Source organism: Rana temporaria, chromosome 13 (genome assembly GCF_905171775.1).
Source record: "Rana temporaria chromosome 13, aRanTem1.1, whole genome shotgun sequence".
NCBI classification, from domain to species: Eukaryota; Metazoa; Chordata; class Amphibia; order Anura; family Ranidae; genus Rana; species Rana temporaria.
This window is the reverse complement of record NC_053501.1, coordinates 29,385,586-29,409,142: the sequence shown is the minus strand read 5'-3', so window position 1 is coordinate 29,409,142 and position 23,557 is coordinate 29,385,586. Positions and strand designations below refer to the sequence as shown.

General features: G+C 46.1%; 1 protein-coding gene across 3 annotated transcripts; it reads right to left on the bottom strand.

Annotated features, from left to right (window-relative positions):
• Positions 1 to 723: 723 nt before the first annotated feature.
• SIVA1 (SIVA1 apoptosis inducing factor) lies at positions 724 to 19,709 on the bottom strand. 3 transcript variants are annotated; one of them, XM_040332408.1, is made up of 4 exons: positions 19,497 to 19,709; positions 15,551 to 15,712; positions 12,215 to 12,371; positions 724 to 1,013 (listed from the first exon to the last, which is right to left on the bottom strand). In XM_040332408.1, exons 1-4 carry the CDS (start codon positions 19,612 to 19,614, stop codon positions 989 to 991), a joined length of 462 nt encoding a protein of 153 aa, XP_040188342.1. In that variant the 5' UTR covers positions 19,615 to 19,709; the 3' UTR covers positions 724 to 988. The 3 variants fall into 3 exon arrangements, with proteins under 3 accessions (XP_040188342.1, XP_040188340.1, XP_040188341.1); XM_040332406.1 differs by lacking the exon at positions 724 to 1,013 and adding an exon at positions 9,287 to 9,474 and having other exon boundaries at positions 19,497 to 19,708; XM_040332407.1 differs by lacking the exon at positions 724 to 1,013 and adding an exon at positions 9,287 to 9,474 and having other exon boundaries at positions 12,215 to 12,368; positions 19,497 to 19,707.
• Positions 19,710 to 23,557: the final 3,848 nt, after the last annotated feature.

Here is a 23,557-nt window from a genome sequence, read left to right as displayed (position 1 = left end):
AACCTGGCCTGGGCATTTAGCAACAAAATGGTCCGGGGCTTAAGTGGTTAACAACGCAAAAGGGTAAAGTGTGTTTTTTTTTTTTTTTTTTACAAATCTTCCGTCTTAATACTGGAAAGAAACTCCAGAGGTACTTGCAAAGTTTTAGTCCTTTTTTTTCGTTCTAAAATAGAACAGGAAACTCTACAAAACCCTCTTTTCTTTTCCTGGGCCCGTGACAGATTCTGTGCTCCGTTTATAGACGTGAAGGATTCGAGGACATCTGACTGGCATAATTGGAAACCATCCTATTTGGTAGTAAGATCGATAAGTATGCAATTAGATACTAAACATAAACACGAAGCCTAACCTCAGCCTTCTTTGGCGGGAGTTTTAATGGAAGGTGGTAGACGAGATTTGGCGTTAAACGCTGTAATGCCAAATGAAAGCGGAGTTTGCCAGGCAACCAGATGTTATCAACAGTTAAGTGAAAACCCATTAACAGAAGAAAAAGAGAGTAAACAAAGTTCATTAAGTTTTATTATGATAATTGTTGTTTTGGTTTTAAAGCAAATGGTGGGATTGCCGCTGAGCCCAACTGCTGTTTGTATTCATATTTGTTTAGGGTGAAAGGAGCGAAGTTCTAAACTTTTATCAATTAAACTCGGAGGCACTACAAATGCCGGAGAAGGGAGGTGCAAGGCGGGTCTGTATGCTCTGAAATGATCTGACTGCATACCATCGTTAGAACCCCACTGTGTGGGGCAATTACAGTGATTGAGGTTGTCTGAATCATGTCTTTGGTGATAAATAAAAAGGCCATTGTGTGCTTAGCCATGGTGGCCTGATTAGTTTGGTCTCGGGAGCAGCTGTATGCAGATACTCACGCTGCACCAAACTTCATATCTGCAGTGCACAAGTCACTCTTCCTCCAGCTTCTGGCACCGCCGGCACAATAAAACAAAGACGCAAAATAGCAGCATCGGCTCTTGTTTTCATGAGCGGATGCTCACGGCCTCTTGTAACTACATGACCTATCAGAAAAAAGAGAATGGCGCAATTGTTTTCAACTTTAATTGACCTGGTGATAAAAAAGTTCCCCCCACCCTAAAACGTTGTATAGATAACATTGATTGTTGGACTTGTATCATGTCACAGTGTCATTTATCCAGTGTAAATATTTTATTTCCACTGTTTTGTTACATTTTGGATAATAGTCTTTTGATGTAAGTACCGTATTTATCGCGGTATAACGCGCTCCCACGTATACCGCGCACCCCTAATGTTGCCCCCGAAATTCCTGTAAAAAAAAAAGTTATATGATTTTATTACTTACAGTTTTGGTGTCTTCCCAGCGGCCATCGTCCGGTCCGGCGTCCGTCTGCGGCCTCGATGGTGTCCTCCCGGCTTCTCCAGCGCGCGCCTCAAGTCGAGTCCCCGCTTCCCGCGCTCAGTTCGAACGCCTCCGCTAACATATACCGAGTGCAGTACACTCGGGTACATTTGGCAAGGCTCGGCTTCGCTCGCGCTCTGTGACGTTTATGCGTGAGCACGAGCGAAGCAGAGACTAGCCGAGTGTACTGCACTCTGTATGTCGGCGCAGAATTTCAAACTGAGCGCGGCTATCGGCGTATATCGCGCACCCACGATTTTTCCCTTATTTTAAGGGAAAAATAGTGCGCGATATACGCCGATTAATACGGTAGTTGTTTTCTTATATTTTTACTAATCAGCCTTGCAATGCGTCAGAAGGTGACACGCACCAAAGACAGTGGATGCATGCAGAGGCGTATAGTGAAAATGGCGCCTATGGCAAGCACCGAGACTGCGCTCCTATCAAAATTTGAAACCCATCTTTCAGATAACCGAAACAAATAAAAAAGCGGACAAGACTACAAGTCAAGCTCTTTAGTCTTTCAATTAACAAATTATAGATTGGTACTGATTTGCGGCATTTATGAGCACTGATAGGCAGCACTGATGGGCACTAATAGGTGTCACTGGCACTGATGAGCTGCACTGATGGGTGACCCTGGTAACTGATAAGTGGCACTGATGAGCTGCACTAATGCACACTGGTACTGATAGGCTTAGGAGGCCCAGCCCACCCTCCCTCAAACGGTTAAAGGGTCACTAAAGGGGGAAAAAAATTTTGTATGGAAAGCTCAATAGGCTTCAATATGACCACAATACCGATCTCTGATACACAACTTCACATACCGTATTTATCGTCGTATACCGCGCACTTTTTTTCCCTGAAAATCAGGGCAAAATCGTGGGTGCGCGATATACACCGATACCCGCGCCGAGTTTGAATACTGCGCCGGCATATACCGAGCGCAGTAGACTCGTGTATAGTCTGGCAGGCTCGGCTCCTCTCGCGCTCACGTCCTGGACGTACAGGACGTGAGCGCGAGAGTAGCCGAGCCTGCCCGACTATACACGAGTCTACTGCGCTCGGTATATGCCGGCGCAGTATTCAAACTCGGCGCGGGGTGGATGCCGCACCCGACGAAGAGGACACCCGAAGCCGCAGACGGACGCCGGATCCAACGAGGCCGCCGCGCAAGACACCAAAACTGTAAGTACAAAAATCTTTTTTCCACAGGAATGCAGGTCCACTTTAGGGGTGCGCGCTATACCCCGATAAATACAGTATATAACACATCAAACTGAAAATAAGACATACTTTATAAAATGAAACTTGGCAGGGATGGTGGAAACTCCTCCTATAGATATTAGATTAACCTCAAGTGCAACAACTTTTTAGTTGGGAGGTTCACACCATTATAGCACTTTGTATTTTTTTATAGATTGTTACACTTAATTTTATGTTTTAGTTGGTATTATAATGTGAATTTTTGATCGCTGTAAAATTGTTAGTGCTGTCAAAAGTGTCTGATGTGTCTGCCATAACGTCGCAGTCCCGATAAAAAAATCGCAGATCGCCGCCATTACTAGTACAAAAAAAAAAAAACATAATAATAATAAAAAATGCCATAAAAACTACCTCCTATTTTGAAGACGCTATAACTTTTGCGCAAACCAATCAATATACACTTATTGCGATTATTTTTTTTAACCAAAAATATGCAGAAGAATACGTATCGGCCTACACTGAGGAATTTTTTTTTTTTAAATTGGGATATTATAGCAAAAAGTACAAAATATTGTGTTTTTTTTTTTTCTTCAAAATTGTCGCAGAGATGGTGAAATACCACAAAAAAGACGCTCTATTTGTGGGGGGGGAAAAAAAGGACGTCAATTTTGTTTGGGCACAGCGTCGCACGACCACGCAAGTTTCAGTTAAAGCGACACAGTGCTGTATCGCACAAAGTGCTCTGGTCAGGAAGGGGGGTAAAATCTTCCAGGGCTGAAGGAGTTATGGTCCTTGCTTTGTGCACTGGCGCGCAGTCATGTGGGAACAGGAAGGAGCCATTCCAAAACTGTTCCCACAAAGTTAGGCGCATGAAATTGTCCAAAATGTCTTAGAATGCTGACACCTTAGGAGTTCCCTTCACTGGAACAAAGGGGCCAAGCCCAACCCCGCAACGTAATCCCCCCTCCACCAAATGATTTGGACCAGTGCACAAAGCAAGGTCCATAAAGACATGGATGAGCGAATTTGGGCTGGAGGAACTTGGCTGGCCTGCACAGAGTCCTGACCTCAACCCGAAAGAACACCTTTGGGATGAATTAGAGTGCAGACCGCGAGCCAGGCCTTCTCGTCCAACATCAGTTCTCCTGACCTCACAAATGCGCTTTTGGAAGAACGGTCAAACATTCCCCTAGACACACCCCTAAACCTTGTGGACGGCCTAATACCGCGTACACATTAGCAGAAATTCCGACAAGAAAACCGTGGATTTTTTTCTGACGGAATGTTGGCTGAAACTTGTGTTGCATACACACAGTCACACAAATCTTGTCGGAAATTCCGACCGTCAAGAACGCAGTGACGTACAACGAGCCAAGATCAATGAAGTTCAATAGGCAGTTCGGCTCGGAGGGCAGCAATGTGGAGGGGGGAGAGGCAGCAGACACTACAGTGGGGTGGTGATGTGGAGGGGCAGAGAAAGCTACAGTGCTGGAGGATGTGAAAGGGGCAGAGGGCATGGCTAAGTGGGGGCAGCAGAGGACTCTACATGGGGGGGTAATATGAAGTGAGTGGAGTATAGTACTGTGACACACTGCATGTTTTTCATATCTTTTAATAAAGGGTGCGATAGTTTTGCTTTTTTAACCACTTGCTTACCGAGCCTGTTTTTCAGATTCGGTGTTTACGAGACTAAAACATTTTTTTTTGCTAGAAAATTACTTAAAACCCCCAAACATATATATATATATATATATATATATATATATATATATATATATATATATATATATATATATATATATATATATATATATATATATATATATATATATTTTTCTAACACTCTAGAGAATAAAATGGCAGTCATTGCAATACTTTTTGTCACACCGTATTTGCGCAACGGTCTTACAAGCGCACTTTTGAAAAAAAAACACTTTTTTGAATTAAAAAATAAGACAACAATAAATTTTGCCCAATTTTTTTATATATTGTGAAAGATAATGTTACGCCGAGTAAAATGATACCCAACATGTCATGCTTAAAAATTGCGCCCGCTCGTGGCATGGCGTCAAACTTTTACCCTTAAAAATCTCGATAGGCGACGTTTAAACAATTCTACAGGTTGCATTTTTTGAGCTACAGAGTAGGTCTAGAGCTAGAATTATTGCTCTCGCTCTAACGATCGCGGCGATACCTCACTTGTGTGGTTTGAACACCGTTTTCATATGCGGGCGCTACTCGCGTATGCGTTCGCTTCTGTGCGCGAGCTCGACGGGGCGTTTAAAAAAAAAAAAAAAAAAAAAAAATGTTGTTTTCTTATTGTTTTTTATTTAGTTTATCAGTCTCGTCCCCAGTCACCAGCCGAACGGTCCTGATCGCCTCCACCGACGGCTCCGGTAAGCGGCGGGAGGGGGGGCCCTCTCCCGCCACCGTTAACGGCGATCTCGCGGCGAATCCGCCGGAGACGGCCGTTATCGTTTACAGGACCGCGCAACTAAAGATGGATACCTCGTTTGTGGCAGCAGCTGCTGCCATTCTCAAGATATCCATCTTTAAAAACAGGACGTCTTTTGACTATGGGCCAGTAAGCAAGTGGTTAAAGGGCACCTCCCCCCTCTCCCCCAAGGATCTTTAAATTTCCTCCATATTATTCAAGTATATCTGAAAAGTTGCCTAGCCTTGCTCTACACGCAGTGATATACAATTAGCGGACCTCCAGCTGTTGAAAACTACAAGTCCCATCATGCCTCTGCCTATGGGAGTCATGCTTGTGGCTGTCAGAGTCTTGCTATGCCTCATGGGATTTGTAGTTCTGCAACAGCTGGAGGTCCGGTAATTGCATATCCCTGCGCTACAGGGACACAAACTGCAGTAAAATGAGGTTAACAGAATTTCCTGAAGCTCTGATCATGACAACTGACGCCATCACATTGGTATGGGTATGTAATGTCTGTTCCGGAACCTCCAGAAAAAATCTCTATTATGATATTGGCTGCTGATTTGCAAATTGATAAAAAGTCTTCAAAGCTGCAATGCAGTCAGACTTCAGAAAGATTCGCACTGGGAAAGAATGTCCTCAACCCTTCCTGAGCCTACCAGGCACATGGCGGTGCCCTCGCATCCACTTTCCAGCGGTGGGAAAACACTGCCAGTTGCGGGTAAATGAGCCGACATCACATTGTTTCCTCCACTCCCTCGGCAGAGTGAGGCATGAATTGTGCATGTTAATGAGGTTTATTCATGAATTGCGTATAGTCAGGTCTCAATGAGACATTCTCCTCAAACTGCCCATTGTTCCCACACAAAGCAGATTCCATAGATACAATGCAGGAGGAAGTGAACACATCATAAATCACCCTACGCAAAAAAGAGGACTACACACCAAACAAGACTTCAATGGCGGCAGACACTACGCCCCCCCGTTTTTTTTAGGAAAGGATTTTGCTATCCATATAACTTGCATATTTTCATCTGCTGTGCGTTTGTGTTTCCTGACCACGCTGCAGGAGAACCAATCACAAGTAAACTTACATCTCATGTAGCGGGAGCCAGCGTTTTTTTTTTATGCAAATTTCACCTGTTGCACATTGTACCGCCCTATGCGCATTTGTCACCCAAAAATAAGCCACTTGTTTTTGGATGACGAGCTTCGCACGGTTTTCCGTGAATTTCGCGTGATTCTGTTGTGCAACAATACTGCACCATGTTTGGGATGCTATTAAGAATAAACAACCACACGCATGTCCTGCGTTTTAGTGCAATTTTACAGAGATTCGGAAAAAAAATCCAAAATCACCAAGTGCCTAAAAAAAAAGAAAAGTTTGCGAACACCCAGATCAGCTTGTTGGATATCCTATTCCAAATATCAGGGAAGCAATACGGAGTCTCAATGCCCCCTTGTGGCCATAACAGCCTCTGCTCTTCTAGGAGAAGTTACTTCAGCCTGTTTAGCCACAAGAGCATTTGTGATGTCAGACAAGACAAGCGGGTTCACAATCAGCATTCCAATTCATGCCAAAGGTGTTCTATCAGACAGAGGTCAGGGCAGTGCATGGGTCATCAGAGTTGCGCGCACACTCTCTCTGGGTTGGTGGCTGGGTACACTAGTTGGCAGGGGTACTGGGCACAGGCAGTGCTCCTAGACATCACAATTGTCCTGGTAGCAGACAAAGGTGAGCTCTGAGCCTGGATGAAAAGGTTTATCCTCAGCATGTAGCTTTCCAGGAGATAGTGCTAGGGCAGGGATCTCAAACTGGTGGCCCTCCAGCTGTTGTGGAACTACAAGTCCCATCATGTCTGTAACTGGCAGCGTTGCAAGGGGGACTTGTAGTTTTGCAACAGCTAGAGAGCTGCCAGTTTGAGACCCCTGTTCTAAGACATTCAGTAGATTGCATTTAGAAATGCATCAATTTTTAAAGCAAACTGGCTATTATAAGTCAATGGAAACCACTGATCCAAGTGACTTCGGGGGATCAGGAAGCAAGGGATATCTATCTAGTTAATTGACCTTACTTAGGCTGGGTTCACACTACGATTTTCCCGTCCGTCAGCCGCATACGTTTTCAGTATTGAAAACGTACGGGCCGTACGGAAAAACGCATACATAGACAATGCATTGCAAATCGTATGCACTCAGATGCATCCGGGTGCGTACAATTTGCTGGCAAAACGTTTTTGAAACAGTATGGCAAACGCATGTTTTTTTTTTTTTTAACATTAATGTCAATGGAAAACGCACATATGTGCGGTTCCATACGTTTACGTCCATTTCAGCCGCATACGTTTTTTCATATAAATCGTATGCAGCTGACGGAGGGGAAAATCGTAGTGTGAAACCAGCCTTAATTACTTCTGGACCGCCCCACATATATTTACTGCTGCAGGGCACACTGCTACCGCTGTGATTGGACACAACGGGAGCCAATCAGTGGGTTCAGCAGCTGCGATCGTTTACAGAAGAGACAGATCAGCCGTCTGCCTGCGTAAACAAGGCAAAGGGCAGCTCTGTCAAGGAGGATCTTGCAAATCAGCCAAGCTGAATCACAGATCTCTCTTCCTTCAGTGCGACACTGCCCCACAGTGTTAGTAAGCACCTCCCTAGGGAACATATCATTTGATAGCCCTTGTTGTTAAAGGGTCACTAAAGGAATTGATTTTTTTTAGCTAAATAGCTTCCTTTACCTTACTGCAGTCCTGGTTTCATGTGCTCATTGTTCGTTTTTGTTTTGATGTTGCTGTAATTCCTCTCTGTTCTGGACACTTCCTGGTTGTCTGTTTCCTGATCACCACAGTACTGGGAGATTTCTCACTGTGGTGACTAATCAAGGAGGTGTGATTACTGTGTGTGAAACTAAACTGGATTGGTGCTGAGGAGTTTTAGACAAAGTATCACTGCTCTCTATTGGCAGACGGCTCTCTTTACATCAGAGAACCAGCAAAAACTAAACTGTAGGTACATTATGATTGTTTATCTATTTTTAATCATTTTTAAAAGGAATCAGTTAACTTTTATGTCTCTATACCCTGGAAACAGTCATTTCAGCTAAAAAAAAAAAAAAATCCTTTAGTGACCCTTTAAGCTTCCCCCCCTTTATATACAGTAAACTGAGTATTTTTATAGCATTGATCACTGTATTGTGTCAGATTTGTCCACTGCAATGTCCAAGGTGGGGGGGACATTTCTCAGTTGTCCGTTTTTGTTTATAGTGCAAAAAAAAAAAAAATTGTTTGACATACAGCAGCACTGCCATTGGCTCACGCTGCTGTCAGTCAGCTAATCAGGAGAGAGAGGGGGGGGGGGGGGTTGGGTCAGGGCACTGTGCCTGAATGGACACAGGGAGCCATGACTCAGCTCAGGCAACACCATAGCAAGTTGCTTGCTGTGGGGGAAAACTGGAGGGGCCAGGATCACAGGTGAGGCACCAAGAAGAGAAGGATCAGGGCTGCCCCTTGCAAATCCCCTGCAACGAACAGGCCAGTCAAAAAAGGTTTGTCATTTTTAAAGAAAAATAAAAAAGTTAAAACGACTTTACAAATCACTTTAAGCGCTGATGCAGATTTTGTTCTCCTGGGGGCTATAGGAGGATCCAGGATAACAGAAATATATTTAAAAGTAAAAATGTGAAAGGGGGGGGGGATAGAGAGTATAAGTATATACACACACACACCTTCATGACCAGACAGGTTAATTGAACATCGATTACACCTCCCTAAAGAGACACGCAAGTCATCTGACCGTAGTTTGTCGTGTATGGGGTGCGCAGCCACCGACCAGTCAGGACCCGTGTCCACAGCCAGAAGTGGCTACATTGGGCACATGAGCCTCAGAACTGGACCATGGTGCAATGGAAGGTGGTGGCCTGGTCTGATGAATCACATTTTATTTTACATCACATGGATGGCTGGGTGTGCCCATTACTTACCTGGATGCACTATAGGAAGGCGGCTAGCTGGTGGAGGCAGGAGTGATGCTTTGTGCAAAGTTCTACTAGAGAAAACACACACACACACACCTTTTCTCACTTTAGAAAAAAATAATAATAAAACCCCAAATCTATAAGCTTGGCACACTAACAAGACAGCCAGGCTAATCAGATGCATCCCATCCACACAATCTGGGAGCCTCGCTGCATTCACCAAGTAGAACACAGGGCTTGTATTATAGAAGAATTCATCACCAAGTCTACACTGCCACCCAGTGGTCAGAAGTTTTTTTTATAAACTTTATTTCTCAGTTTTACATATAAAATACATAGAAAAATCAAATATAAACATTCCAATTTACATATATGCAGGGGGTAATAAAACAGGCAACATGTGTGTTAGGCAAACTCCTGGTTTATATTTCAAACACAGAACATGATGTGCAGTAAACTTGCTCACCGACTTCATTCTCTCTGGAATGAGGAAAGAAAAGGTTTTAGATAAGACAGTCAGGCATGAGCGCTCAGCACATAATATTCAAGTATATCAAATCACAGATTAGATTTATGTATTTTTTGCACCATCGCTCTGCAATAAATAAAATTATATATAAGGGGGGTGTCAGCTTTTTGCTGTGTATATCTCTGGGTTCAATGAACCAAAACACAGAATTTGTTGGTACATACAACCACTCCCATGTATGCATTTCATATACATTTAGCCGTGTGCCAGGAGTTGATTTGTGGAGACATGACACATGTTCCAGGTACAATTCTAACAACCCACCTCTATAAAGTGGCTATACACTATACAAGCCACTTTAGAACTACCATTAACTATATAGAGCACGAACCTACCCGATTTGATACAAATGCAATGAATGGTTTAGGTTTGTCCTCATTTTACAGTCGTGGCCAAATGAGAAGACACAAATATAACATTTTAACCAAGTCTGCTGCCAATTGTATATACTCCAGAATGTTATAAAGAGAGATCAGATGAATTGCAAAGTCCCTCTTTGCCATGAAAATGAACTTTAAAAAAAAAACAAAAAACACGAAAACATTTCCACTGCATTTGTAAAAGGCTTCAGGGTGCCCAAGAAAGTCCGGCAAGCACAAGGACCAATTGATTCAGCTGAGGGATCCGGGTACCACCAGTGCAGCGCTTGCTCGGGAATGGCAGCAGGCAGGTGTGAGTACATCGGCACACACAGTGAGAAGACCTTGAGAATGGCCTGGTGTCAAGAAGGGCAGCAGAGAAGCCACTTCTCTCCAGGAAAATCAGGGACAGACTGATATTCTGCAAAAGGTACAGGGATCGGACTGCTGAGGACTGGGGTAAAGTCATTTTCTCAGATTAATGCCCTTGCCGATTGTTTGGGGCATCCAGAAAACAAAAATTGTCTGGAGAGAAGGTGAGGGCTACCATCAGTCCTGTGTCATGCCAACAGCAAAGCCAAGTCCATTCATGTGTGGGGTTGCTTCTCAGCCAAGGGAGTGGCTCACTCACAATTATGCCCAAGAACATAGCCATGAAGAATGGTACAAAAACAGCCTCTGAGAGAAACTTCTCCCAACCATCCAAGAACGGTTTGGTGACGATGACTTTTCCAACATGATGGAGCACCGTGCCAGAAGGCAAACATGATGTGGCTTGGGTAACAAAACATTAACATTTTGGGTCCAAACTCCCCAGACCTTAATCCCATTGAGAATTTGGACAATCCTCAAGAGGCGGGTGAACACACAAAGAACAAAAAAAAACACACACACACACACACTTGACTGCATAAATTGAATGCAATAGTCAATAAAAGCCTTGACACTACTGAAATGCTTGCAATTCTACTTCAGTATCTTATAACATCTGACAATAATCATCTAAAAACACCAAAGCACAAGACTGAAAATAAATACTTGTCAATCAAAAAAACTTTTGGCCATGGCTGTACATAGTTTAAGTCCAAGTGTCATACAGGTTACAAAACCGACTGTAAAATTACCAAAACCATCTGAGGACCTACCGTTATCCAATTAGGCAGGCCCTTGGTAGATAAACAGGAGATTAAAGTTTGTTTTAAATCACACTTACCTAGGTGGCTGCCACCCGCTGGCACTAAGACTGAGCAATCAAACACATCTTCATTGGATAGATTGACAGCAGGGGGCGCCAATGGCTGCGCTGCTATTAAATCCAATGATGCGGCCGCGTCATATACTCAGTGGCTATGTACGCCGAGTGTATGACATGGGAGCGTGCCTGCAAAGTAACCCCCCCCCCTCAGGAGAGAGCTTCCCAGAGGGGGTTAGCTATTACGGTGAAGAGCCACCATGGGACCCTAGAAGAGGACGATCAAGGCCACTGCAAAACGAACTGCATAGTGAAAGTATGACTTTTTTTTTTTAAAACAAAAAGGAACCTTTAGTACCACCAAGACATGAAGCACATGATTTGGGATTTAATTTATGCAGCAGACCGATAACCTCAGTCTCCCAAAATGTTCCTCGCAGGTCTAGTCACAGAACAGGTGTTCATAGTCTGCTTTACATTATGACTAGCCTGGTCCTCAGATACGTATTCTCATAATCTTGCAAAGTTAAAGCACAACTTTAACAATAAAAAGCAATTTTTTTCAGAAAAAAAATTAAGTGCATTTATTATTTTCCCTGCAGGAGCATTGCACTCTTGCTCAGTGGACCAGGGGTGCAATGTCAGGCTCCTGCAGCTTTCAGAACATGCCTGCCTACTGACTGACTGTTTGAAAGCTGCTGGGCTTGTTAAACTACAAGGATGCTATTCAGTGTCCTTGTAGTAAATTCAGAACTACAAGCTGTCAACCATGGTGGATGATGGTAGTTGGTCATTGTCAGGAGGAGGTCAGTAACAGTCTTCTGTCCCAGTTCACACTGGTGCAACATGCAATCTGATTTGAGAACCTGTCATATCGCGCCACATTCGGTGCAAGGTAACCATTACAACAGGAGCAACTTGAGCCGCTCCTCCTTAGAAAAAGGTTCCCTCACTACTTTTGGGCCGACTTCAGCATGACTTGCATTGATGTCTGTTAAATTTTCTGATATGCAAGTCGTGCCAAAGACACACTGGGATGTCGGTGCAAAGTCATGGCAGTGTGAAGCGGGCCATACTGCCAGCACAGGTTTTGCCAAGTAAATAAAAAACACAATACATAAAAAGAGATCAGATACTCACACAATTATTGTGCAGAAGGCGCAAACTACTGCTGAACAGCAACAGCAAGATTTACTGCAATGACTGCAGCTGTACTGTTTACACAGCCTGCAGGTTTCTTTGTCCCCGACGGATCGCACACAGGAAGAGCAAGCCTTGGACGCTCCAGCGGGCGCTGCTGATTGGAGAGAAAAAAATCTCAGCAGTGCTTAAACACGTTTTCATATGAAAAATTCAAATATTCTCACACACACACACACACACACACACACACACACACACACACACACAGTCAACTCCAAGGGGCTTGGAAAGCAGGGCTGGGCTTATGGCCATGTGACCGCTGTGATTGGCTGTCAAAGGATCAGAAAACTCCTGATCGCAAGAAGCGAACAGAAGCATTCCAGTCGCTGACAGATAGACCAGATTGGAAAGCCCATGTGAAAGGGACACACACACACACACACACACACACACACACACACACCAGAAGTCCATGGTGTTAGACACAGGAGTTTCATGAACAGCTTATATTTAGGACATTTCTGGAGAGGAGTTTTATCCCCAAACTTGTACAAAGTATGGCATTTCTATTTCAGCATAGTGAGCCGCATTGTCAAATGTGTCACTGATAAAAACAAACCAAGATGCAGCTTTCCTCCCAGTGTAGGAATGACAATTGTTGCATTGAAAATCACACACACACACACACACACGAAAAGTCAAAATTCTCTTAAAGTGGGTGTAAACCAAATTTTGAATTTTTATTTTTTGGATGTCACAATGTAGAGTATAAGATTTCCTATCATCTGTGCCCAGTCTTGCCACACAGTTAATCCAGCTCTGAGCAATCATCTTGTTCAGTGAAAATTAACAGACTTCCAGATAAAACCCTGTCTAAATAAAAAGTCCATTCCTCTCTCCTTGCTTTGAGTGACAGGTTATTTACATATCTAGCTTGGACAAGTTTATCATATTATGAAGGAATCCACAGTCCATTGTATATTACCAGGATGTGTTATGTGGGGGAGGGGTGGATTTCTCACTTTTTAATACTGTGGATCACCTCATATTATGATAAACATAACATATGATAAACATGTCCAAGCTAGATATGTAAATAACCTGTCACTCAAAGCAAGAAGAGAGGAAAGGACTTTTTATTGAGACATGTTTTTATCTGGAAGTCTGTCAATTGTCACTGAACAATAAAAGAGGATTGCTCAGAGCTGGATTAACTCTGTGTGGCATTTGGTTCCTGAGTGTATGTAGACGCCCACAGGGTGGGGGACGGCTTTTTGAGATTTTGCAATACTGAGGGGCATTTGACGAAGTGTTATGTCATGTTATGAGTGTATTATTCCTTGTGATCTCATGTATGACTGTGCTCTGGAGTTTTGTATGTTGTTTTCCACATTTGCTCAATAAATACCTTTGTTTGAGAAAAAAAAACTGTGTGGCAAGACTGGGCACAGATGATCGAAAATCTTATACTCTACATTGTGACATCAAGAAAAAAAAGTTTACATCCACTTTAAGTGCAGTTTCTTTCTTGGGGAAAGGTTGAGGTGGTTCATCTTTTCACCTGGACCTTGCAATAAATATCATTAGAACAAGTCCCAAGACATTCCATTCTTTGGAAAGTGATACACAGAAGGCTGGAGGGTCCTATATGATGGCTCCCTGATAACATACCTCTTCTCATCAAGAAAGTGTTTATGCCGTGCAGTATACAACAACAAGTGTGACTAGCGTGCAGTATACAACAACAACAAGTGTGACTAGCGTGCGGTATACAACAACAAGTGTGACTAGCGTGCAGTATACAACAAGTGTGACTAGCGTACAGTATACAACAACAACAAGTGTGACTAGCGTGCAGTATACAACAACAAGAGTGACTAGCGTGCAGTATAGAACAAGTGTGACTAGAGTGCAGTATACAACAAGCGTGACTAGCGTGCAGTATACAAGTGTGACTAAATGAATATATGGTACTACAGCGCTACTAATACTAATTAATCAAGGAAAATGTATAGAAATAAAAAACTAAATAATACCGCTGCAGACACAAAAAAAAAAAGTGTACAAAACCAATAATAGTGATAAAATAGGTGTGTTGCGCTGATAATAACTTATTTCTACGTACAAAATTACATAAGAAAAGAGACCCCCTTGTAAAACTTAATACAAAAGGGATCACAAGTGCAAAATAGACAATATAATAAATCATCCAGTGAAGTGCCAGTGAAGTGCTAGGAATAAATCCCTATTAAGACCAGCATGCAATCTTCATGGGCAACTACAGCAAGTCAGTACAACCTCTGTCACATGGAAAAAATAGACACACCACAGTCCAATATTCATGGGATAGTTCAAAGTTTACAGACTTCACTCCTATGTCACTTTTCACTTCAGGACAGTGCCGCTCATGTAAAAAAGAGAAAACACAGATATGGTGCAAATAACGTATGAATAAGGAAGAAAACCAATGCAATACAGCGATTGCACTCACGGAAGCCTCGATCACATTAGGCTCTGCTGTAAAGTAGTACGAACGCCGCTCAGTGCTTAGACGATCTCCTCAGGTGGATGGTCGCGTCACTCGGCTCCTCCCCCACGCGTATCGTCACTAGACACGCGACTTATCCATGAATAAGTCGCGTGTCTAGTGACGATACGCGTGGGGGAGGAGCCGAGTGACGCGACCATCCACCTGAGGAGATCGTCTAAGCACTGAGCGGCGTTCGTACTACTTTACAGCAGAGCCTAATGTGATCGAGGCTTCCGTGAGTGCAATCGCTGTATTGCATTGGTTTTCTTCCTTATTCATACGTTATTTGCACCATATCTGTGTTTTCTCTTTTTTACATGAGCGGCACTGTCCTGAAGTGAAAAGTGACATAGGAGTGAAGTCTGTAAACTTTGAACTATCCCATGAATATTGGACTGTGGTGTGTCTATTTTTTCCATGTGACAGAGGTTGTACTGACTTGCTGTAGTTGCCCATGAAGATTGCATGCTGGTCTTAATAGGGATTTATTCCTAGCACTTCACTGGCACTTCACTGGATGATTTATTATATTGTCTATTTTGCACTTGTGATCCCTTTTGTATTAAGTTTTACAAGGGGGTCTCTTTTCTTATGTAATTTTGTACGTAGAAATAAGTTATTATCAGCGCAACACACCTATTTTATTACAAGTGTGACTAGCTGCTCGCACTCATACATAGCACATCCATCCAAGTGAGCCCACCAGTCTTGGAGCATCCATCAATACAAGTCATTTCAGTCAGCCAAACACAAGAGCAATCACTTCCATTGCAACGCCACGCAATGTTCCCAGGGATCCTTACATGTATGAGAGGCTTTGTGCAGCTTTCCGTCTTGTCCAATTGTAGTTTGTCCGGTCAGCAGCTCAGGTGCAGGAATATCCATCTCCACATTATTCTTGTTTTGGTTTAACTGGTTCCCCATAATCGCTTTTGCGCCACTGAACAAGAGCTTCTTTGTTTTCTCTAAAAACAAGAAAAAAAAAAAAATCAAAAAAAATCACACCACTTAATATCATATCTTGTAAGTTCCGGTTTGTGATAAAGATTACTCAGAATAGACATCTGTAACACAGAGGCATGATAAACGGCAAGAAGTAGCCACAGTCCCTTAGAGTAGATGGTTCCAAGGTCTACGTTTTATTACCTTCATGCAATCTCTGAATAAAACACACGTTTTGTATTATCAATTGCCAGAGCCATTTTATCACACATTAAAATGTGCATTTGAGGCATGTAGTTTAAAAGATAAGTTGACCTTTGGGAACATGTGCCATCCATTGAGGGCACTCTTCATTGGTTGGTATAGCATGAAGTCACTTCATCCTATACAAAAAAAAAAGTCCTTGCACAGCATCCAAAGAAGACTGCAGGCAGGCAAGTTACTTTTATTGCAACATGGCATGCATATCTCTTCTGTAATAAAGAGCCTGCTCAGTTTTTGAAACTAGAACTTTAATTTCACTTTAAAACCCTCCATACAGAGACCCTGAAGAATAAAAAGGTGGTAGTTGCAATTTTTTTTAGGTCACATACAGCACAACAGCTTAACACACACACACACACACACACACACACTATATCAGCCGATGTTTTGGTAAAGTAAACAGACACCCAGTATGTCAAGCCCTAAAGTAATAATAAAATAATAAATTATATAAAATATTATAATACAATAATAAAATAAAGGTTTTACTTTCCTGCTCTGTGTAATTGTTTTGTACAGAGCAGCCCTGATCCGCCTCTTCTCAGGTCCTCGCTCAGCGCTCCTGGCTCCCCCCTTGACCAGCGCTCTCTCTAGCACGCTGCTTGCTATGGGGACACTAGTGCATGCTCATTCCCGAGCCCTTCTCTATGCGTCCATACGACACAGACCCATGGCTCAGACCCCCCCTGCACTACTCATTGGCTGTGCCAATGGTTTACAGCCAAGGGCTCCCACTGCTGTCTCAGCCAATGAGGAGAGGGGGTCCAGGGTCAACTAAGGCTCTCAAGCACACTGCTGGATAAAAATACACGTCAATGCTAGGGTTTGTTCTGAACCTGGAAGTCAACCGTCATTCCTAGACCGATGAGCCGCTGACAGATTTCCCATCCCAGCAGCTCCTATACACAAAGGGGCGGGGTCACTTGCAATATAAGTAACCCAACAGAACCACCTCACCATGTGACTCCTCATCCTGCAGCCAATGTACACAGAGGGTGGGGATGCTTGTCGCATCAAAGACATAAGGCCTCTTTAGGTCAGAAGAGGTCACCCCCACCATCGTGCGTACATCAGCTGCTCCCTTCAGCAGTTTATTGGCCAGAGAATGACAGTTGACTTCTGCATGTTTGACCAAAAACACAAACCCATCCTTCCTCAGCAGTAAGGATGAGCTCCGGCGTGTTCGCATAGAACACGTGCGGAGCCCGCCAGGAAGTCGGCACCCGCGCTGCGCTAATCACAGCCAGGCAGACATTTCCCGATCTCTGCAGCCGAGCATCGGACAATGTCTGCCTGGTTGTGATTAGCGCAGCGCGGGTGCCGACTTCCTGGCGGGCTCCGCACGTGTTCTATGCGAACACGCCGGAGCTCATCCTTCCTCAGCAGTAGAGATGGGCTCAGATGTGTACCGATCCGGGACTGAACCCACCTGAGCAATCCCACCAGGAAGCAGTCACTGCAAACCGCCAATCGCGAGCAGTGTGTGTGTGCGCGCTGCAGGTCAGGAAATGCCTCACTTCCTATGATTGGCGATGTGCAGTGACGGCTTCCTGGTGGGATTGCTCAGGTTGGGATCCGGAGATGACTGAGCCCATCTCTCCTCACCAGGTATGGATATGTACTCCGTCTGTATTAAAAGTCAGCACACATCTCCACATGTATTGATGCATTTACACTGGCAAGGCTTCATGTACACAGTACAGTGTGCAGAGCCAGTATAATGACTTGACATACAGGAAGCATTACAAGAGACGGTTGTACACCTCGTACCCGGGTGTATCAATTTATGCCCCAAATATGCCAGACATAAGAAAACTCCAGCGAGAGTTGTGTGCTTATCCCTCCACCCACCAGGCTCTAAAATATTTCCCTGAACCCCGATCTACATCCAGCGCTGTGCCCATCTCTTCTCACAGGAGGCTAGGAGCTACTCTTGCTGCACAGAGCAGGGGGCGGGGCCAAGCTGCACCATGGTTGTCAATAGTTGCACACAGCCCAGCTCAGGAGCCACCCTGTACAAGTGCCCCTATAGGAAGTGGCATGCTACGGGGGCACCAAGAGTGCACCCGGGCAGCAGCTGGAGAGTACAGTGTGCAGCTGCGCCGCCCGGGTGGATTGTGGAGGAGGATTTGAAAAAAAGTAAATACCGCGCCGCAGAGAAGGAGGGAGCGGCGCACACTCTGGCGCTTAAAGCGGGAGTTCACCCAATTAGGTTTTTTTTTTCTTTTCCCCTTAGCTTCATGCTCGTTTTGTCTAGGGGAATCGGCTAGTTGTTTTAAAATATGAGCCGTACTTACCGTTTACGAGATGCATCTTCTTCCGTCGCTTCCGGGTATGGGTCTTCGGGAGCGGGCGTTCCTTCTTGATTGACAGTCTTCCGAGAGGCTTCCAACGGTCGCATCCATCGCGTCACTAGTAGCCGAAAGAAGCCGAACGTCAGTGCGGCTCTATACTGCGCACCGACGTTCGGCTTCTTTCGGAAAATCGTGACGCGATGGATGCGACCGTCGGAAGCCACTCGGAAGACTGTCAATTAAAATAGGAACGCCCAGTCCCGCAGCCCATACCCGGAAGCGGCGGAGAACATGCATCTCGAAAATGGTAAGTACGGCTCATATTTTAAAACAACTAGCCGATTCCCCTAGACAAAACGAGCATCAATCTAAGGGGAAAAAGTGTCATGTGCAGGTGAACCTCCGCTTTAAGCCCTTACACCTCCGTGGCGCCTGGGTGAACTGTACCCCGCGCGGCGCTGCTGATCTGAGGTCTCGATCGCCACTGAAATTCCACCTGAACGGCGGCTCTGCTTTGGGCCCGTAACAGTAACAGGGCCCTGGGCGGCTGCCCCGTTTTGCCCTGCGGTAAAGACGGCTATGGATATGCTTCACTGCGCAGGCGAAGCCCACAGAAATCTCCGAACCTCGGGCGGCATCCGGGCTCGTTCCTGAACATCACCATGGATTGGAGGATGTTAAAAAAAATATTGGCACCATGGTTGTCAAATGTCAATAGATGCACACAGCCCAGCTCAGGAGCCAGCCTGTACAAGTGCCACTATAGGAAGTGGCGTGCTACGGGGGCACCAAGAGGAGGAGGATGAGCACCGACATGGGACTCAAGGAGGATCGGTGTTGCTCTGTGCAATACTAATGTACAGAACAAGAAAGGAGAACAATTCTGCAGAAGATTGGTCTGTGTGGATAAGACCCAACATCTGATTGGCTGGTGGTTTCCAGGGATGATCATTGCGCAGCCATGTGTATCTGAACACTGACATCTCCATTGGTGTCCATGGAAAAGTATTGTGGGAACACCCGAGTGTAAATCCAGGACACATCCACCCACCAATCACATCGGCCGATCTGCTGTCGCCTGATCAGTGAGGCCTCCCCATCACATATAGGGGGGGGGGCCTCACATGTCGGGCTCCTCCATACACACGTGTGCCGGGCGCCCCCATACACACTCCGCTCTGGAGAACTACAACCCCCAGGCAGGCCTGTGCTCCCCTCAGCCGCCATGACACCTCTCCCTCCCCCTCACCGAATATCTCCCGCCTCATGATCTCCCCGCACACTCCTTGGCTCAGCTCCTTCGGCCCGATACGAGTCTTGATCTGCGGAGGGGCCAGGCTATCGAACGGGTAGGAGCGCTTCGGCATAATGACAACACAGACCACCAGCGCGCTCCGACGGGATCAGGAAGACGCGCCAAATCCGCTCAGATCACCACGCCTGCGCCTACTCCAGCCTATCAGAGGGCAAGGCCGCCCGCCTCCACCAATCACACGGCGCGCCTGGACCAGCCCCCTTAGGAAGGGCTTGGCTGTCATGCCAGGGGGCGGGGCTAGGAGTCACACACGTGTGCTCACTGTGTTTATGTGTGGAGACTGGAGGAGCTTCATTGAGCGATGACTCGGTACATGTCTGGCCATGTCTGACACCCTCACCGTTATCCTTCTTCTGATGAGGAGGAGACCTTTAGCTAGATTCACATCAGTAGATACGCCGACCTAACTCGGAATCTGCGCCGACCTAAGTTTAAGTGTATTCTTAAACAGAGATACACTTAAACCTATCTAAGATACGACGGCCTGCGCCGTCCTATCTTAGGGTGCAATATTTAGGCTGGCCGCTAGGTGGCGCTTCCATAGTTGCCAACATTTAAAAAAAAAATCCAGGGACACTTTGCAGCACAGCTATTAATTAATTACCACACTCACTTCCCCGAAGCTCCACCCACTCCGCATAATCTTCGCCTGGCGAAGATTATGCGTAGTGGGTGGAGCTTCGGGGAAGTGAGTGTGGTAATTAATTAATAGCTGTGCTGCAAAGTGTCCCTGGACAAATGTTGGCAACTATGCGCTTCCATTGCGTTCGGCGTAGAATATGTAAATCACTAGATACGCCTATTCACGAACGTACGCCCGGCCGACGCAGTACAGATACGCCGTTTCCGTAAGAAATAGGCCGCCTAAAGATGCCCCCTAGGTGGCGTAGCCAATGTTAAAGTATGGCCGCCGTTCCCACTTCGAAATTCGAAAATTTTACATAGTTTGCGTAAGTCGTTCCGTGAATAGGGATTTACGTCATTTACGTCCACGTCTAAATCAATAGGACCGTGCGGCGTACTTAGCCGCAATGCACACTGGGAAATGTAGGCGGACGGCGCATGCGCCGTTCCAAAAAAACATCAATCACGTCAGGTCAAACGAAATTAGCATAAAACACGCCCCCTCAGCCTCTTTTGAATTAGGCGCGCTTGCGCCCGCCGCATTTACGCTACGCCGCCGTAAGTTAGGAGGCAAGTACTTTGAGAATACAGTACTTGCCTCTCTGACTTAAGGCGGCGTAGCGTAAATACGATAAGCCTCGCCGCCTTAAAGTTGCGCAGGGCTACGTGAATCTAGCCACTTGTGTCCGGCCTCACCCCCGAGTAATACAATGGAGGGGCAGAAGAAGGTTCTGGAGGTTGTATTATGATCTGCATGGACACCCCACAGACTTCATGAGAATCACCCGTAGGGCCGGTGTCTTATCGATCTAGTTCCCCTATCGATATGGTTCACTGCGCAGGCGAACAGAAATCTCCGAACCTCGGGCGGCATCCAGGCTCATTCCTGAACAGTGGCGTAACCAGAGTTATGGGCGCCCGGGGTGGAATTTTTTTTTCACTGCCCCCCCCCCCCCTTATATAAACATCCACGTTTATATGTGCGTAAACGTGGGGGACCTAAACATTTTCGAGCTTTTTTTAAAACTTTTTTAAATTTACTTAATTTTTTTCACTCTTTTTATGTTTTTTTTAAACTTGATGTCATTGCTATTACATAGGGGGATAAAAATCCCCCTATATAATAGCACAGGTACACTGACAGGTCCTCTTTATGGAGACATTAGGGGTCTCTGGGACCCCTAATGTCACCTGGGGACCCCAAAAGAAGCTGATGAAGCACAGATCTGCTTCTTCTCTCTGGCTATAGCAGCCTGATGACTGACAGGTGAATGCGGATGTAATACACATCACTTCTGCATTCACAGCCTGGAGGGAGATCAGCAAGGAGGAAGATGCTGGTCTGCCTCCCATCTTACCTCCTGACACCCTCCGAGCCGGTCCCGGGCCGCAGATATGGCAGCGGATCCCGGGATTGAAGGTGAGGGGTCAGGAGGGGGGGCGGCGGCAGTACTGGAGGGGGGTAGGGGGGCACGCAGCCAGCACATATACACAATTAGCAGGCTATAGAGCCGCCGATCGTGTATATGTGAAAGTTCAACCGGTAATGGCACTGACCTGACACCTACACTGACCTGACGCCTACACTGACCTGACACCTGCCCTTACACTGACCTGACGCCTACACTGACCTGACCCATACACTGCCCTGACACCTGCCCTTACACTGACCTGACACCTACACTGACCTGACCCATACACTGCCCTGACACCTGCCCTTACACTGACCTGACGCCTACACTGACCTGACGCCTACACTGACCTGACGCCTACACTGACCCATACACTGACCTGACGCCTGCCCTTACACTGACCTGACGCCTACACTGACCTGACCCATACACTGCCCTGACACCTGCCCTTACACTGACCCATACACTGCCCTGACACCTGCCCTTACACTGACCTGACGCCTACACTGACCTGACGCCTACACTGACCTGACGCCTACACTGACCCATACACTGACCTGACGCCTGCCCTTACACTGACCTGACGCCTACACTGACCTGACGCCTACACTGACCTGACCTGACACCTACACTGACCCATACACTGACCTGACCCATACACTGACCTGACCCATACACTGACCTGACCTGACACCTACACTGACCTGACCCATACACTGACCTGACACCTACACTGACCTGACCTGACACCTACACTGACCTGACCTGACACCTACACTGACCTGACCCATACACTGACCTGACCCATACACTGACCTGACCCATACACTGACCTGACGCCTACACTGACCTGACGCCTACACTGACCCATACACTGACCTGACGCCTGCCCTTACACTGACCTGACGCCTACACTGACCTGACCTGACACCTACACTGACCCATACACTGACCTGACCCATACACTGACCTGACCCATACACTGACCTGACGCCTACACTGACCTGACGCCTACACTGACCTGACCTGACACCTACACTGACCTGACACCTACACTGACCTGACCTGACACCTACACTGACCTGACACCTACACTGACCTGACCCATACACTGACCTGACCCATACACTGACCTGACACCTACACTGACCTGACACCTACACTGACCTGACACCTACACTGACCTGACACCTACACTGACCTGACACCTACACTGACGCCTACACTGACCTGACGCCTACACTGACCCATACACTGACCTGACGCCTACACTGACCCATACACTGACCTGACACCTACACTGACCTGACGCCTACACTGACCCATACACTGACCTGACACCTACACTGACCTGACCCCTACACCGACCTTACACTCACACCTACACCAACCTTATACTGACACCTACACTGACCTGACACCTAAACTGACCTGACCCCTACACTGATTTGACCTGACACCTACACTGACCTTCTACACAGACTCGCCTAACTCCTACAGTAGGAGTCCCATGTCCTGCACTACTCGCACCCCCCTCCCCCCAGCTTGGTGAAAATCCATCCTCCGAGTCCTCCTTACCTCTGTTTGCTCTTCTCCAGAGACTCCTCCAGGACTCTCCTCAGGACGGACAGAACCCCAGCACTGGATGTGCAGAACTGCTTCGGCGTCCCGACTCTCTTCCCCGCCAGCGCCATCCACCCGCAGCCCGCTCCATGCTGCAACTCCCTCCACACTGCGCCGTACCATAGAGCAGAGTACCAGAGCGGAGGGGAAGACAGCAGCCACGGCGGCTCACACTTTTCAGTGCCTGATCACATGGTAAAGAGCCTACGTCAGAGGCTCTTTACCAAGATAGGACATGCAGTGTGTCAGACTGACACACCACACCACTGATCACCACGGACGCGCGCTAGCGGCTTATCCTGCTGGACATCGTATGAGGCCCAGTCAGGATAACTG